Source organism: Lineus longissimus, chromosome 14 (genome assembly GCF_910592395.1).
Source record: "Lineus longissimus chromosome 14, tnLinLong1.2, whole genome shotgun sequence".
NCBI classification, from domain to species: domain Eukaryota; kingdom Metazoa; phylum Nemertea; class Pilidiophora; order Heteronemertea; family Lineidae; genus Lineus; species Lineus longissimus.
This window is the reverse complement of record NC_088321.1, coordinates 8,039,079-8,056,065: the sequence shown is the minus strand read 5'-3', so window position 1 is coordinate 8,056,065 and position 16,987 is coordinate 8,039,079. Positions and strand designations below refer to the sequence as shown.

The window sequence follows — 16,987 nt, the reverse complement described above, 5'->3', positions numbered from 1 at the left end:
ACAACACTGATAAAGATTTCGCACTCGAAATGAACGTCAAGCCATTATTTATTATTTTTCAACCCGCGAATCAGCTTTTTGACCACGACGGGTTAATCTAAGCCCCCCAAACCACATAAGTAAGCAACTTAGACTGAAATATTTTCAACACACCAAATTCTGTAGTTAAGAAGAACTATAAGTATTATATTTCAAATGTTAAATGATACCATTCAACTGGTATGGTGAAACCAGGCATTGACTTCAAAATGAAACCGTGAGCTGATTGGTTTAATTCAGGTACGTGCCGAGCTTAAAAACGTGTAAGTGGGACAGGTAATCCGTGTAATATTATGTTTGACACATTTTTTAACGTATTATTATCTCGAAATAGTCAGTCGTTAGACAGTATTATATTCTAGGAAAGAATGTTCATATATCCAATTTTGCGTCAGCAGATCTAGATTATCTGATGTTCACATTAGTGAGCAAACCTTAAAACGAACGAATTTTAATTTGGTGCTCAATGCATTTCATTAATACACATGATCCAAACTAAACCATCGTTTCATGAGTACAGCCCATCGATTTGCTGGGACACCGTGGTCGCTGTCTCCATAGGAGACGAACGTCATTAGAAATACGGCTCAGCTCAAGACGAACCCGTAGGGAACAAACAAGAGACGTTGGTACAAGTCAGTCAAAACGTCAATCAACCTCGTCACTAAGTACGTCTTAATGAACGAACAATAAAAACTAAATTGACCGTTTCGACAGGATACGGTTCGAACGTTTTTATAGTGTCTGGATCATTGTTCGAATTTGTTGAACATGACTTAACTGGGAAAGAAAGGACAGCTGCTCGTACTAAATCAACATTGTCTCGCATTAATACTTTTTGGGGATCGTCCCCCATTTCGGCGGTGACTGAAGCTGTGGAGGTAGGTTTAAAGTGGCCTTTCAAAGTGTGTTCAAGTTCGAAGATAGTAATTCATGGTTCTTGATTTCGACCAAATTGATAGCGAAGGCCATGCCAGTTGGATCGATCAGTTACAAATGGTTCTGATGAAATAACAATGTGCATCGATTCAAGTAAACCTATGACACTCTTATGCTCTGGCTGGATGAAAAGTGAGATCATGATTCATCGTGTGGCGGGAGCAGACATTCGTCGTGTAGAGCCTATTTATGCAAAATACTCAGTGAATGTGACAATCACGGCTAGTGGTCAAGTTACGTCATCTCAAATATGTCATGATATTTCGAATTCTTGACAGAACTCAGCTGATTGTTCTTTTGGTCTTGTGCTTATAGCCATCATCATCTCTTGCAGGGGGCTCTTTTTGACCGCTATTCAATTCAAACCTATGCCGTGTACGTAATGGAAACTTCCAAAACTGTTACTATTCTATTTGATAGCGGCTCCCTTGTCTCTATGATGAACGCCGATTATGCTCAGGAATAAGATTTAGTCTCCAATGATGTCGTTATAACTATCAGCCAAGTCGGCGGTCAAGAAGCATCTCATATACAACAAAGTGGCTGCTGTTTCCTTTGGACAGTCGATGATCGTTTGTGTCAGTGAAGTCCACAGTTCAGTACTTTGAGTTCAATTGTAGCAAAATTTTTGAAAGGGCAATGAGTTGAACACTATATGGAACTGCAAAAATGGTATCTCAACAGAAAACGGAGAGCAATGATTTAGGTACAATAAAGATGATCGTCACATCACAATATCATTTAGTGGTAAATCGAAAGATCCTGATTCGGTAGACATGACCACAATTACTGATCGCTTGAAGTTCAATGTTCAATAGAGACTTTTGCGAAATTGGTTTTAAGATGTGACAAATAACGACACATCACAGAGCACAATGACCACAATTACTGATTGCTTGGAGTTCAATGTTCAATAGAGACACGTTTATAGTCTCAGAATCGCTTAACGACGCAAATACGGTCTAAAGGCCTTCATACACTACATGACAAAAGTAGAAATCAGCTGCTACAAAGTCACCTTCGACAAAAGACATTCTGGTGACATTTCACAGAAGTCGAAATTTCTCAACACACTGATAGACATCCAAAACGCACCTGCAACATATGTTTCCAGGTGACACTCGACAATAGTCAATAATGTAGCACACATTTGCTACAAAATGATCCGACAGGCCACAGAAATCACCATTTGCCACAAATATTTTTGTGACTTTCCACAGTTGTTGACTGGTCACTACACATTCATGACATTCCACGTCAACAATGACCAAAACTCTTCTACACCGACGTCACACTTCATAACCATGGCAGACACCGAACTGGTCGCATCGGTATGTCTGTCTCTCATTTATCATCATTCGGTGAAGACGAACCAGACGAATGCGATTTTCTTGATTGCGTCATCTGCTGTTAACATAAACAACGGCGGGTATTAGAACAGTACAAGCACTCAAGTATACGGTAATCAACATGAATGACATTTCACACTTTGCCACAGAATCTTTGCCTGTAGCCTGTGTACCAGGCAAAGGGAAATGGCTCCACGTGCGATTTGCTCTGTCCTCATTCTAATTTAAACGACCAACATGGATTCATAAGTAGTGGATGAATTACGTTAAAATCACAGGGTTTACATCCAATTTTCTTGTATTGTCTTCCAAGCAAATAATATTAAACTGGATAGTAAAATTTTGTTCATTTATTTCTTGGGTAAACGTGTATTGAAATTGGTCGGGGCATATTTACCAACATTACCAATGTGAACCTTATTGGTGACGTCCAATTCAGTAGCGATTTCGGCTATCTTTTTCCTCTTTTCGTTCCTATCGTGGTACAGAGGGGACTTGACGTTGAAAAGACATTCTTGCGCCCCCCAAAGTTCACAAAATCTTGATGTTTTTTCTAAATCCCACGTAGCCATCTTCCTGTCCAATGAGCAACAGGTCTCCAAAAATTGAACAAGTTCAATTCAGCTGTCCACAAGTTTCCACAGGCTTTCTACAGGGGTAAACATGCCCACAAAGGTCACCGAGTGAATACACACTGAATGACTTTTGTAAAAGATGACTCAAGAGTTTGAAGTGGGAGCGGCCACCTGAAACGCGTTCACAATAGTTGTAATCATCTACACACCTATTGACTTTTGTGGTTAACGTTATACAACTTTCAACAAGGCGGGACATATGGATACTTCGTAACAAAAGTTCCAATCGTATACACATTGCAAAATTTTTTTGGGAAACAAGCCACAAAATGACTTTTGTCATGCAGTGTATGGAGGCCTTTAGATCAAAGTTCAACAGAGACTCGGTTTACTATATATGTGGGTCCTAAATAGCATCATTAGAAGGAAGAACACAAAGACAATGTTCCATTCTCAATACCGAAACTACAACGAGGTTTATTCAACTTAACACAGACGTCGCCACCAACGTAAGGCGCGAATTACAAAGAGTGAATACACAGCAAATCCCCCCTTGCTAAATTTTGAGTTGTACACAATCAAAATACCAGAAAAGAATCAAATTATCCATAACTGAACATTATTATGAACCTGACAACTACTGTATTTATGAATCAATTCAACAACTGAGACGCAAAAAAAAAATTGCAGTCCAGATACCTCTATTAGCCAGCGTGTACATTCTGTGTACATTTTAATGAACATAGGTTGGTGAAAAAAGTACACCAAGGGTGCTTTAATTCCCACCAAATTTTATATGTGTTATGAAGAGGCTTTTATCAAAATAATAGTAAAAATTCAAAACATTCCAATACAGATTGCCTGAGAAAAATTGATTTGTGTACAGGATTGCCATCAAATCGTCACTTGCGGACTGGGCCTATTAGAATACAAGTTCTAAACTGGCCACTGACACAATATTTCCTTAAATTAATTATCAAAAATTATATCCCTGTTATGGCCTGGCTCTGTAGATTAAGAATCCACTAAAGATTGAAGAATAAATCCACTTTCACCCATCACAGTCATGTATTTACCACAGCTTCACAGTTCAGTACGGACTATGTGCCAGTGCCACACTTCCGCCTGTGGATGAATACATGTCTCTGCCCTAGTAGAGAGCCAGTTTTGACCCCAAGTCAGAATTTCTGCCATTTCCCGATTCCCCTAGATGTTCACAACAGTCTGCAAAAGAAAGTTTTAAATAATATTGACCTCTAAAGAAATTTGAGGAGTTCATCTACTCAAAGCTATATCTGAATGTGCCACGCCCACCTTTTAATTCTGAAGCTAAACCAAACTCAAGAGCTAATAATTTTGTCAAATATGACTTAATACTATTGAGCACTGTTTGTTTTATACAAGGACTATACATGTAATCAGAAATAACAATATACTGGCACATGTCATCATTGGCTCTGGTGCCCAATGCCACAAGGGTCTGCACTTATACTCTGTAAATGCGTTGAAATCCGACAAATATGTCGATTCATTAAAAAGAGAGAGAAAATGGTCAAATGCTTTGTTATGAATCCACCTCAACAGATAATAGATGTTAAATTGGTCACATTCTCCGATGAGGATATATCGTGCCGGTACAGCCTTGTCCTTGAAGAGTGATCTGATGCATCAGTGCCTCAATCAGAGATTGCAAAGTGAACTGACAGGACCCAGGTCTTGCAGGATACTGCAACCAGTAGAAAAGTCTGAAATGAAATGACTAATTCTGACTGCATGTAAGGCCCTACATCAACTGATAGTACAGTTCATAGGCATGAAGTATATCACATACAACACTATGGATAGGCCTACAACACAGTACATATCAGTCTCGATTTTTGGATTTCTGTTCAATAGCAAGGAATGAGTAATGCAACTCTGCTAAGGGTTAAAATGTATGATAATTCATTTAAAACTGATTCAAAAACATACAAAAGAAGTGTAAACAATGTGAAGGGTCGAGAAAATAAGACAAAATCTGTCTACATTTAAGTCTCCCGCAAGAATGCTGCCATGTTTCCAATAGTACTAGAGAACCAATGTTGGCCCCAGGTCAAATGTTCTGCTGTTTTCAGATTCCCCTAGATGTCCACATTACTGTGCAAAAGGAATTTTTGAATTATATTGAATTGTAAAATTTTTATTCGAGTTCATCTTCTTGCTATGTCCGGCCTCAAATTCTATGTTGAAGTGATGTGGGCGTGGCAAATTCTTAAATACCGAACATGTAATATTTCTGTTAAAAATTATTAAATCCTACCAAGCACTGTTAGTTTGAAATAAAGGATATATACATCATTATAGGGAAGATCAGTGGCGTAGTGGTTAGAGCACCGGTCTCATAATAAGGAGGTCGTTGGTCGATTCTCAGAAGGGTCACTGCTGTTTCGTCTTTGTGTCTTTAAGCAAGGCACTTAACCCTACTTGCTTCTCTCCACCCAGGAGTAAATGTGTACCTAGCTGGCAGAGTTGGCACGCTATGAATGTTAGTCCTGAGCGCTGTATAGCTGTAGCTCGGACCTGTAATACTCCCAGAGAGTAGAGCTTGAACTAAGAATGTACAGGCCAATAGCTAGGGGTAATGTGAAGCACTTTGAGCGACTGAAACCAGTTGGATTTAGTGCTATATAAGTCTCATAATTATTTATTATAAGAAAGAAAGAGTTTTTGAGTTCATATGGTCAATGTTGGATGTCCCAGGGCCAGGTTTCTAAGTTTGGGCAGTTACCATGACAACGGATTATAGAAATTGTCTCAAGAACACTGAGTCTGAATTTTCAAAAAGTCACATTTCCAGATTACTTCAGATTCACACTTGCCTACCTATCAAGTTTGAACTTCACATGGCCAGCAAAGAGCATGTGTGGCCAATTCAAAGTGCACCCCTTTGACCCTGAGAAACCGTATTTACTCGCATTCTAAACTTGAAAGACCAAAGGACACATGTGTACCACATGTTTGTTTTTCATTTGGATAAGACTTTTGTTATGGCTAAAATATTTGTTTATCTCAGCAACTCATCAGTACAAAGAAGCACAATGATGAACCATCCCAATATCCTCAAGCTTCAACTAGGTATGCTCGGGGGGGGGGGGGGGGGGGCCACTTTACATGTGGACTCCACAGAGTAAACTTCAACTCAAGATGCCTAAGCTCAGCAAAAAGCCAAGTCGTGGATTTCAAGTTGGTCACTCTTACCACTCGCCCTACAGCAGGACAATGCCTCCAGAGAAAATCGATGGTAGCTGGTCTCGTTTCAGTCATGAGGATTACAACAATGTTGTGCGGGAGCGATCGGATGGGATAATCTATGCACCGACGGTCGAGAACACGGTCAGCCCACTGAAGATACTTCGCCGGAGGGGACAGGATGCTGCAAAGGACAATACGGATGTAAAACTAACTGAGGATATTAACTTCATTGCCAGCAAATTTAAAATTCTTGAAATGCTGAATGGGTGTGCAGAACTCCATTTTAACTTTATTGGTCACTGTGACATTCCAAAGTTTTAGATAGAACATGACATCAAGAAGGGTGCTAGTGCTCGCTGAACACTGAGGTGTGCAAATTGTAATTTTGCTTGTGGGAAGCATTATTCTAAACTCTATAATGAAATAGAGAAGCAAGGCCATGGTGCAAAGCAGGGTGAAATAAATGTTGCATTGGCACTGGCTTCTCAGGAAATTGGTAGCCAATCAAAGACTAGGACATTACTGTCAATAGCAAATGTTCCACCAATGTCGAAATCAAGTTTACAAAACACTGTCAACAGGGTTGGGATGGAAACTGTTGAACTGAATAAGGATGACTTGAAGAGACAACAGGATTATCTAAAAGAGGTGAAAAGAATGAGATGTGATCAATCAGGAGTCAGTGTTCAAAATGGATACAGTCTACAATAGTGTTACTATTGCCAGACGAAGTAGGCCCGGTCAAACCGCAACTCAAGCAGTGGGATTAGTTCGTGAAATGAGACACCGTCCCACAAAATCATTGCAGTAGGCTTTTAGGAAGAGGGTTCCAACCAAAGTGTGGCACAGATGAAGCACATGATGGATGCAAGGCGAATCTTCCAGATTATCAAGTTCTCAGGGAATATGACATTGGAAATATGGTTGGCTTAGAGTTGGCAGCTAATCACTTACTTGTTCATTGCTGTAAAACCGACGGCGACGGTAGATGTAGTGCCGGCATGGAGGATGCTTTCAGCACCTTTCTTGGGAAGGCCTTAAAAGTAGAAAGGATGTCGGATACATATCATTTGGGTCAAGCCCAATTTCGAAAAGGCATGAGAGCCCAATTTTCAAAGGAAATGTTTGCTGGTATGAAGGCACCTGATGCAGCAGAGGCGAAGAAATGTCTCTCCAGTGACATTGCAATCCGTGCATCCACAATTTTCGATACCCTGTTTAAAAAGTATCATGGGGACACTGACCAAATTGGTGAAAACTTAGCCACAATAGTGGACAATCTGATCGCTTGTTCCGACGGTGACTGCAGCCAGTGTTCAATCTAAACAACCGTATGCGATGGCCAAGGTTCTTGTTGGAGTGCATGCAAACTAGGCAACTTGGAGTTGTCAGCCAAGGACCTCAACATGAGTGATGCTGACCAGCTTCTAGTGAGAAGCATACTGGAGATGAAGTTGATCAAAACATGTCTAAATGAAATGGTCCAGGGACCATGAGCTCACCTGTGTCAAAGGGAAGGCTATGGGGTCAGTGATTCTGACATTGGTAAAGCTGTATATATCATTTTATGGTCAGACCAGCAATTGTCAATGACCCCTGTATGATCCACATGATGTTCATTTGTAAATACAAGGTCTAATTTGGTGTGGTAATCAGTTGTTTCTTCAGTGACTGTTTGCTTCATGTTATATTCCTGGAGAAAGAATTTTTCAAGTTTGGCATTGAAATGTTCACCTCCCGCTATTGAATTCATGTTGAAGTCGCCAAGAATAACATATGTTTCAGTCGGCTGGTATGATCGGAGGCAGGTGGTGTTGGCCTCCTATTGGCCAAACTGTGAATTGTATTACGCCAAGATTTGGTGTCTGAGTAGGGGTCACCCAGGGGTACATTTGTACCAAGTTTGAGATCTCTGGCTGAAGTGGTTACGAAACGTGCCACCACCGACTAACGGTGTTACTGCCGACAAACTTTGACCTCTGTGAGCTTCAAAAGTACGTAAAATCAAAAACCCGGAGGATATTCGATGTCCCATTGGTAGAAGTACCTACCATATTTTTTTCAAATTTTTCAGACCGGTGATACGGGAGAAAACACAATTTTTCCATTTTTGACCTCTGGCCCCCTGGTGGCAAAACCTTGTATCATATGAGGCCTCGATTCGGTCTCTGAGTAGCGGTCACCTAGGGGTACATGTGTACGGAGTTAGAGTTCAAAAGCTTGAGCAGTTACAAAACGTGCAACCCATGTCTAACGACGACGACGACAACGACCGACGGACACTGCGTGATGCTAAAGGCTCACAGGTGAGCCAAAATATATGACATGCGACAAACACACAGGCCTGTGAGAGTGCCAATCGGCAATTGAATTTGATTGTCCCAAAAAACGTGACTCACCTTAAAAACTATCGCAGTCGTGTTCATGCAGCAATCCACACCATGAACAATACACAGGGAAAGTCCATTCCACTGAAGCTCAAGAGACTTGGTGCCCGAATTTCAGCAGCAGCAATGAATTGTCTGAAAGAAATGGACAATAGGAAAAGGTACTATAAGAAATTGGAAAGCGAGCTAAAAACTAGGATTAGATGACGAGTTGTGAGGACAATCCGAATGCGTGCTTTCTATCAAGCCAAGAGAAGGGGGGCAGTTAAAGACATGGATTACCATAAGGACAGGCTAGAACTGGAGGAGGAGGGTGGATTAAAGGAGAGAGCTAAGAGACTAGCAAGAGATTACAACCACCAGTTTCGACAACACACAGCAATTTCATCCAGCTCAGAAACAATTTAATATATCACTAGCTTCACTTTATACTCACTATTATACTACATGTAGTTTGACCTTGCATTTACCTCAAAACAAGCAGTCTTTTTTATCTAAGTGCCCAAAGCATTTCTTTTCAGCCAGGCAAGTCTTCCTCTGGTTGTTAATACCCCTCGCTTCTAAACTCAAGTGGTCAACATTGACACACAGCGCATTCATTGTGGCATTTGTGAAAGACATCAAGTCCAAAAGGCAAGGGGCCACCATAGTAAGCAATATAAGCAAGCCTATGGCATGTATGGGCCCTGTGCTTTTTGCTGCACCCGTTCCGTGTCTCCCCATAACTACGACTATACCCAGTCCATACACAGACTGTTATACACTATTCGACTTCAGACCAGGTTCGCTGTTCTGGTTTATTTTCAGTTTTAAGGTCTGAATCCATGATTGCGGCTGAAAGGGTTAATATGTACAATAATGCCATAAATATTGGTTCAACTACAAGAAAAAGGAATGAAAAGGACGTGCAGAATAGAGAAATAAAATGTGCGTGCAAGCATGGCAAGTGTCAAATTTTTCATACCTGGTCAACCATTTTGACTACTAGGCCGGAGCCCTCTATTAAAACCTGTGTACATTAAGTCTACATTGTTGTTCATATGTTTTGATAAAAAAAGTACACCTTGGACCAATAAATCTGCACAAAATTTTATATGTGTCAAGAACAACGCTTTGCCAATAGCATAATAAAGTTTAAAAACATTCCAATACCGATTGCCAGAGAAAAAATGATTTCCGTACACCATATCCATCAAAACGTCACTGACGCATTGATATGGCCCTGTCAAAATATAAGTTCTAAACTGACCAGTGAGACCACATTTTCTTAAATATATTATCAAAAAGCATATTTCTGTGATGGCCTGACTCTGTAGATTAAGAATCAACCACAGTTTGAGAATTAATTCCACTTTGGTCCATCCCAGCCATGTATTTACCACAACTTGACATTTTGATAAGCTCTATGTGACTGCCACACTTCCGGTCGTGGATGAATACAGGTCTCCGAAATGGTACATCTTTTGGGCGAAGTGTAGAAGGCTGCTATGGTATCCCTCCAAACCAGATGTCTGGCCATCCGAGCTGAGCTTTGAGATTGAATGTAGAAGGTTCTTGTTGAGTAGCAGAGCACACACCTTGTCGTATTCTTCTGTTCCTAGAGGACAAAAACCGTAGAGGAGTACCACAGTAACTTCAGATTGATTTAACAATCCAAACACAGAAGTGTTTTCATACACAAATAAGTTTGGAAAAACAATTTCTAGCTTTATTCCATGAATACAGCAACCATTTTTGGGGTAAAGGGTAAGGGCATGCACATACTCACCTTTCTTAAACCACTGCCTTGGAATACGACTGTGGATACACTTGGGGAACAGTTCGTTTTCTTCGTGCGTGTGGACGCCGGCTATATGGTTCACTATTGATCTCCACTTGGCCAAGATCAATGATTGGTCGTTATTTCTGGTCATGGCACACCAGTACAAGTGATTGATAATACTTTTCAGCCATTTGTTGACCAGCTGAAACCGCCTGTTCATGGTTATGGGCTTGAGTCTTTTCCTCAGTCCTGAAGTATAGTATTGTATAATATGAACTTTCCCAGATGACAGACAGGAGTGTCGCATGGTTTAACTAAATGAACTAGACACAATTTTGCGATAGAGATAACTTATACAGTGCGTCCGAAAAAAAAACACCCAAATACTTTATCATTTTTCTGTGGGTAGTTTTTTTCCGAACGCACTGTATACTATAAAATTCATAAGTTAATCCAAGTTACCTAAAAGTAAAGGTTGACGACTGGAATCTTGTTGATCTTTTCTCAATGCCACATCCAAAAGAGTTAACATGAGAACCGACGGAATAGGGAAATGAGAAACAAGATTGTATTTGTTGAGACACTAAGTCAGTGTGTGCATATCACAGCACTGATAGTGGTACTCACCTTTAGCAACATGCCACACATCAAAATAATGCTTTATGGTGTCCGATTGTTCCTCTCTCAACCACTTCTCCACTGATTTGTGGCCATCAGTTGTTAATTCTATCTTAACATGTGGGACGTATGCTTTCACTTCATCGACACATCGGGACAGGCCCTCCAGCTCCATGTGGTAGGAGTTCTTAACCTCAGTGGACTGCAAAATAATGAGGCACATGAAAAACTGAAGTGATATGAATGTTGTTGTAATACAAATATGACTTCAGGATACTGCCTCAGTGAATGATGGCAGAAACAGGCTTACTGGAAAGACAATGGCGTTTCTCCCTGTGTCATGTAATTTGTAAGAGCCATACTTCGCACAATGGCCGGGCGAATCGCACCTTCCATCACCGGAGAGTTTGGCCACGTCCTCTACAGCTGCCAGTGCCTGGATGGTCTCCTCCTCCCAAACATTACGTACTGCCTGGTTCAGGTACTTTGACTGGTGTCGAAAATATGTTCCGGAGGAAATGCTTCGAATGCCCCAGAATTGCAGGACTCTTATCACTTTGCTTGGAATAGCACCCGCTGCAAGAATTGCCATCGATAGGCCGATGTTACCAGCATATACCGTTCCAATCATTTCCTGGCTCTGCCATTTCCAGATACCATCACATGACAAGCATGACTGTGTGATGGTCACCATTGAGCCGCAGTTGTAGCAGATGTGGAACAGCTCCAAAAGCTTGGACACTGAAACTGCACACATGCCCTCGGTCAGGGATGAGGATGCTCGCTTATTGTTGGCATCACTGAAATGGATTTAAGAAAAATAAGTATCTCTTTAGATACTAAAGATCTGTTGACATAATTTACATTTACTAGTATGAAAACTCAAACCCTTTCCAACAAGGTAGTACATTCCTCTTGCTCTATGACAAAGGTTTAAATGCAACTTATGCAGGCCTACTGCAAACCTTGCACATCGTGCTATGAAACATACCTAGTAGATGCAACACTTTCCAAAGACATATTTGGATTCAAAGAGGGGTCCTTGGTTTCATCATCCACAAATGACAAAGAATGCTTTGCCAAGGGCTCAGTCTCCTCATCGTTACCTGAATCAGAACGCTTCCTCTTGTATATTGGCTGAGGGGTAGATGCAGCTTCAGGCGTACTTGGTACCTCCATGATCGACACTGAAGTGTGGGTGAGGTCAGGTTGAAAATTAGTGGTCTGCGTTTCCTTTGACCGATATGGCATCCGGACTTGATGTCCCCTCGAAACCATTTCTGCTGGAGGAATGCTGACAACATAAACTGCAAGAAGAGTGGGTCAATAGATAAATGGGTTCCAATGAATGTCAACATTTTTGTCACGTGGCATTGCACATCACAGCATCATAGGAAGTACTTGGGTACACCCAGTTTAGGATATTGAAGAAAAACTCAGTTTAGGATATTGAAGGAAAAAAAACTCACTTTCAGACCTAGTTAGTCGAATGCTTGTTAATTTGGGACTGGGCGCTACGGGGGCAGGCATGGCAGGCACCTCGAAATCAATCTGAGGGTCACTATCATAGCACTTGGAGTCATCATCACTCTTAGTCTTTGATTGTTCAGGTTGCAGTTGGTTTAAGTTGGCAATGGCTTCATTAACAGTCTGCATTGAAAAGAAAGGAAATGGTACTTATTAGTCAACAGCATAAATCCAATAATCCAGAAGTATTAAGGTAGCAGGAAGGGTTGGGCGTTTGTGGTTTCTGAGTCTGAGGGGGTTGGTGTCTGTTGACTGTGCTTTAAGAGAGACTAGGCATGGCGCCAGTCTCTCTTGTTAAAGCACAGTCAACAGGCATTAATTTGGTCTCAGTATTTGGGTAAGTACAGAATCAAGGCAGCTCAAAAAGCAATGATTAAACAATACTGTGGACAAGTCCAAGGATACTGCATCAGTCACGACCAACTTCTCATCAGAAAGCGTCACCACCAGCATAATCAATGATCAGTTCCAACCTGTACCAGTCCAATGCACGCCTGTCATGGTCAGCAGTGGTCAGCTTAGCGCGATATGGAACATTCTTCCGAAACTCAAGCGAGGGAAGTCTGCTCATTAGCATATCTCGCGCACTGCTCCTTCTTGTCAAACATCGTAGTGAAATCGTAATGGAAAACGTCTGGCTTTGCACCAGACATTGAGACTAATAAGTGAAGAACTTTAGGTAAAGAACTTCTACTTGCGCGAGACTGCTGTGATAAAATTATCATTGCAGAGACTCCGGTGACGTACACATATATTTTTTACAATCAAAAATGCCCTCCAAAGACGACATGGAATGATTATTTTATTGATATTTCCTACTATATACCTTCCAATTATCACTTTATACAAATAGATCGGCGTTAGGTCGCATGCTTTTCTTTCCTGGTGACACTATAAAGCAAAATAGTTGCAACCCCGTAAATGCGCTATAAGTCCAATAATAAGTGACGGTGACCCGTTATAAATGTTTCGCCAGCTTCGCTTTTTTGCCGCTACGCGGCGCTTTGGGCCCTTGCGTCAAGTTGTGTTTTTATCTAAGAGCTGTGTTCTTTCAGTTATTTTCATAAGGATTACAATACCACTAGCACATTGTACACAACTTTTTCCAAAGTCGTTTGATACGAGCTTGGAGGGAGGATGTCACGATAATCACAATTGTATGGTTTAGTCTCATTCATATACAGCCATTGACAGCATGTACACAACAATGGAGCTTTTGGTATGTCTGTCTTATTCCCTGTCACGAGATTAGCCAATCAGCGTCCGCGTTTCTAATATTACCCACAATGCAGTTTTCGCATAAATATTTTCGCAAAATATTGAATGAAAAAGTTTCCGCCAACATTGAATGAATAATTGCCAAATATTACATGATCATTTTATGAAATTTAGAAATCGTTATTGCATAAAAAAGTGAAACATTGAAACGAATACGAAACATTGAATGATTAATTATCAGGGCAACTATCGAATGAAAATTTGAGCATTATTGCATGAAAAAAGTGAATTATTGCATCAAATATGAAATATTGAATGAACAATTATCGAGTAAACATTGCAGAAAGAAATGTAACATTGCATCAAATATGAACACACATTGAATGGAAATTTTAACATTGCATAAAAAAGTGTAACATTGCATCAAAAATGAAACGATGAATGAACAAATATCAATATTGCATGAAAAATATTTTTATTGAATATTGCAACATATATCATGCCATAATATCCATGCGAGACCATTGAGCTTAGAAGCAAAGATAACATAATTTGATTTATGACCTCCATGAATAAAATGATATGACTGAATGTGAGGGGAACTATCCTTCTTCCCCCTCTTACAAGCTTCCTGATACCCAGGCTCACATCCTCAACGCCAACCCGGTGGTTTTTATTACACCGACCCTCACAACACTTTAACAGGATGTTTTCACTCATTGACTCCTTTAAATTATTCATATCAACATTTTAATAAGGCACGGAATTATACACAATTTTGAATTTGTCAGCAAACACTTCATAAATATCCTCCTTACCCTCGATCCACTGAACTCAGCATTAATTACACCACCCCAATCTTTGATCTTTTTGACATGTTTCCAAAATTCTTTATTGTTTTTACCCCTTAGAGAATTAGCCAATTTTTCAGCAGCAACTCTATCTTGTTCCCTTTTGATCCGTCTCACGGCCAAGTGATACACAGCTCTGGAGTGCCGGTGAAATCTCAGTTCTAGTTAAACACACTTTCCGAAACATTTAAATGATCAGTTAGTGGTCTTTCACCCATTATTTTACTCTCAAAAGTGTATTCAGCATTACAGGTATTGGGTACCTGTCCACTGACCAGGCTCTCCCTTTTAATGAAATCAAGTAAGGCCCGAGTATGAGCCGAGTCAGCTCTGCTAAAGTCAGTATTCCAGTCCCCTCCAATAATTATATCAGTAGCTTGATTACTTTCAAGAATGGCTGTGATTTCTTGCAACACCCCGTTAAAATCTCCAATATTCTGCTGACCACTGTTGGTCGGCTTATAAACATTTACCAAAAGAATTTCACTCTGATCAGGATGAAGACTCAAGTTTTTGACCTGAGCAGCACACACTCGTTTGGATTCCCACTGCACAGGTTTTACAACAGCGCCTGAACTCGCGTTCCAAGCGATTGCGACACCCCCATGTGGTCTGCCAACCAACAAAGATTCCTTATCCATACCAGAAACACTATGAATGTTCATGTTATGTCCTAAGTCAGCGCTCAGTTTATTGAGCTGCTCAACATATTGCCAGTGTTCTGGAAAAAGAATAAAGTCACTATATGCGGTCAAGTCACTCATGTCCTCCTTTCTACAGGGCCCTAGTCTGTTACTATTGTATGTTGTGATATTCAACAGGCTCATGATTGTCAACCAGGTGAAGAGCAGTTTAACGTTCACAAAAGTACCGTAACTAGCCATCACTGATTACTACTGTCGTTATCCTCCGAGCTGCGATCGCGGGGGGTATTGAATTTTCTAATGCGCACACCATCTGGCCAAAGCTCTCATCAAACAGCCTCCCGAACTGTGACTTTGACACAGTTAATCAAAAGGATCTGAACTGGGCTTCCTCATGAGACACAATCACAAGCTTGCGAATCTCAAAATTCTTATTTTTGAGATGACTCACAAGGTCCTCAGTAAGAGTTGAATGATCGACTCAAAGAAGAACAAATCTCTGTCCGGCTCCGGGGCACCCTTGAAACCACAGCTACCAGATTTGCCGGTGATCACCTTTTGACTCGAGCAACCATTTCTGTTCATAACTGGGAACTTTAAAACCATCATCGGAGTCAGCATCCGAACCACTGCAATTGCCAAGGGAGTGATCCCTCAACCTCAAGACACTTGGAAGTGAGGGGTTGGTACGCCGACATCCACGCCGTCCTCTGCCACCTCTTCCCCTGCTATTGTATTCACGTCCCATATCGACTTACACTCTTGATGCCGCCTGGAGTTTTGGATCATCTAGCAGCAGCAGAAGATCTTTGTCTAAGATGTGACAAACTTGGCCAGCTCGAATCCACCTCTTTTGATCGTGAATAGTTCAAAAATTTCTGAGACAACTTGGACTGCCAGCCTTGGCTCTAAAGACTTCGAAACATCAACAACGTATGTGTTACGAAGTCCTGTATGGATTGTTCTGGGTGGAAATCGTCCTTGTTGTCCAAACATGTCGCTTATACTGCATAACCTGCCATCGCAGGAGCATGTGTACCACCAAAGTAATTGTTGAGGAGCTGGTACTCTTCAGGCACTGCATCCAATTCATCATCTTTGAACTACAGAAACCTCGTCATCAGATTCCGATGTTGCCTCCTGATGTAAATCTGATTATACATCGCATTGATGTCAACTTGGAAGCTACTTCTCCTCAAGTCCATGAACCTTATCAAGTCACCAAGCAGCGAATTCATGCTTTCTGCTCCTGCATAAACATGGTCATTAAAGCAGGTATAACCTCATGGCGTGCGGCAGCGTCCCACACGATCCTCATTTTTCCAGGTTTTGCTGGGTGATACACATGGTGAAAGGGCACGTATTGTACAAGCACATTGGTCGCTATCTCGTCAGCATAGCCATTCTCTCTGTATTTTCTGAAGAGTTCACAATTGCCATCGTATTCTGTCAGTTTTTCTTTCACCAATCTTCTTTTCTTCAGCTTTGTCCTGATTCCCTCAAGTCTTTTTAGTGCCAGCTCTCTTTTGCTGGGGATGTCAGTTAGAATCTCATTCGCATCACATCTTTTGCTGAGGTTGGCTTGTCGAAATGATACTTGGTCCCAACTCGATCAAGTTCAGCTAATCTAGCTCATGAGCATCTCGCTGATCTCCTGTTCTTTTACAGAGACATGATTACATTCAGTGGGACCTCAAAGCAGTGTCCAGTCCCATGGGAAACTTACAGCGATGGGCTGGTCCGGTCACGGTCCTTCTCTCCATTCAAGTTGCTTGTAGGCAGATGGGATGTTGCCTTCAATCAACACCTTCAGCTTTCTAACTGGAGTGTCTGCGACCGATAGATAT

The 16,987-nt window shown here is 41.1% G+C and overlaps 1 protein-coding gene across 9 annotated transcripts in view; it reads right to left on the bottom strand.

Moving 5' to 3' along the window:
- Positions 1-3,347: 3,347 nt before the first annotated feature.
- LOC135498761 (uncharacterized) overlaps positions 3,348-16,987 on the bottom strand; it is a 115,345-nt gene continuing 101,705 nt past the window's right edge. For 4 of the 9 annotated variants that reach the window (XM_064789169.1, XM_064789171.1, XM_064789170.1 and 1 more), the window contains 10 exons: positions 12,370-12,550; positions 12,007-12,207; positions 11,211-11,700; positions 10,910-11,102; positions 10,289-10,531; positions 9,900-10,117; positions 8,533-8,655; positions 7,088-7,169; positions 6,140-6,314; positions 3,348-4,126 (listed from right to left, as the gene is read on the bottom strand). In XM_064789169.1, the coding sequence (XP_064645239.1) occupies positions 9,924-10,117; positions 10,289-10,531; positions 10,910-11,102; positions 11,211-11,657 (1,077 nt within the window). In that variant the 5' untranslated portion in view covers positions 11,658-11,700; positions 12,007-12,207; positions 12,370-12,550 and the 3' untranslated portion in view covers positions 3,348-4,126; positions 6,140-6,314; positions 7,088-7,169; positions 8,533-8,655; positions 9,900-9,923. Of the gene's footprint in view, positions 4,648-6,139; positions 6,315-7,087; positions 7,170-7,635; positions 7,827-8,532; positions 8,656-9,899; positions 10,118-10,288; positions 10,532-10,909; positions 11,103-11,210; positions 11,701-11,891; positions 11,956-12,006; positions 12,208-12,369; positions 12,551-16,987 lie in introns of those variants that run through there. The other 5 variants (XM_064789174.1, XM_064789167.1, XM_064789166.1 and 2 more) reach the window with 5 other exon arrangements.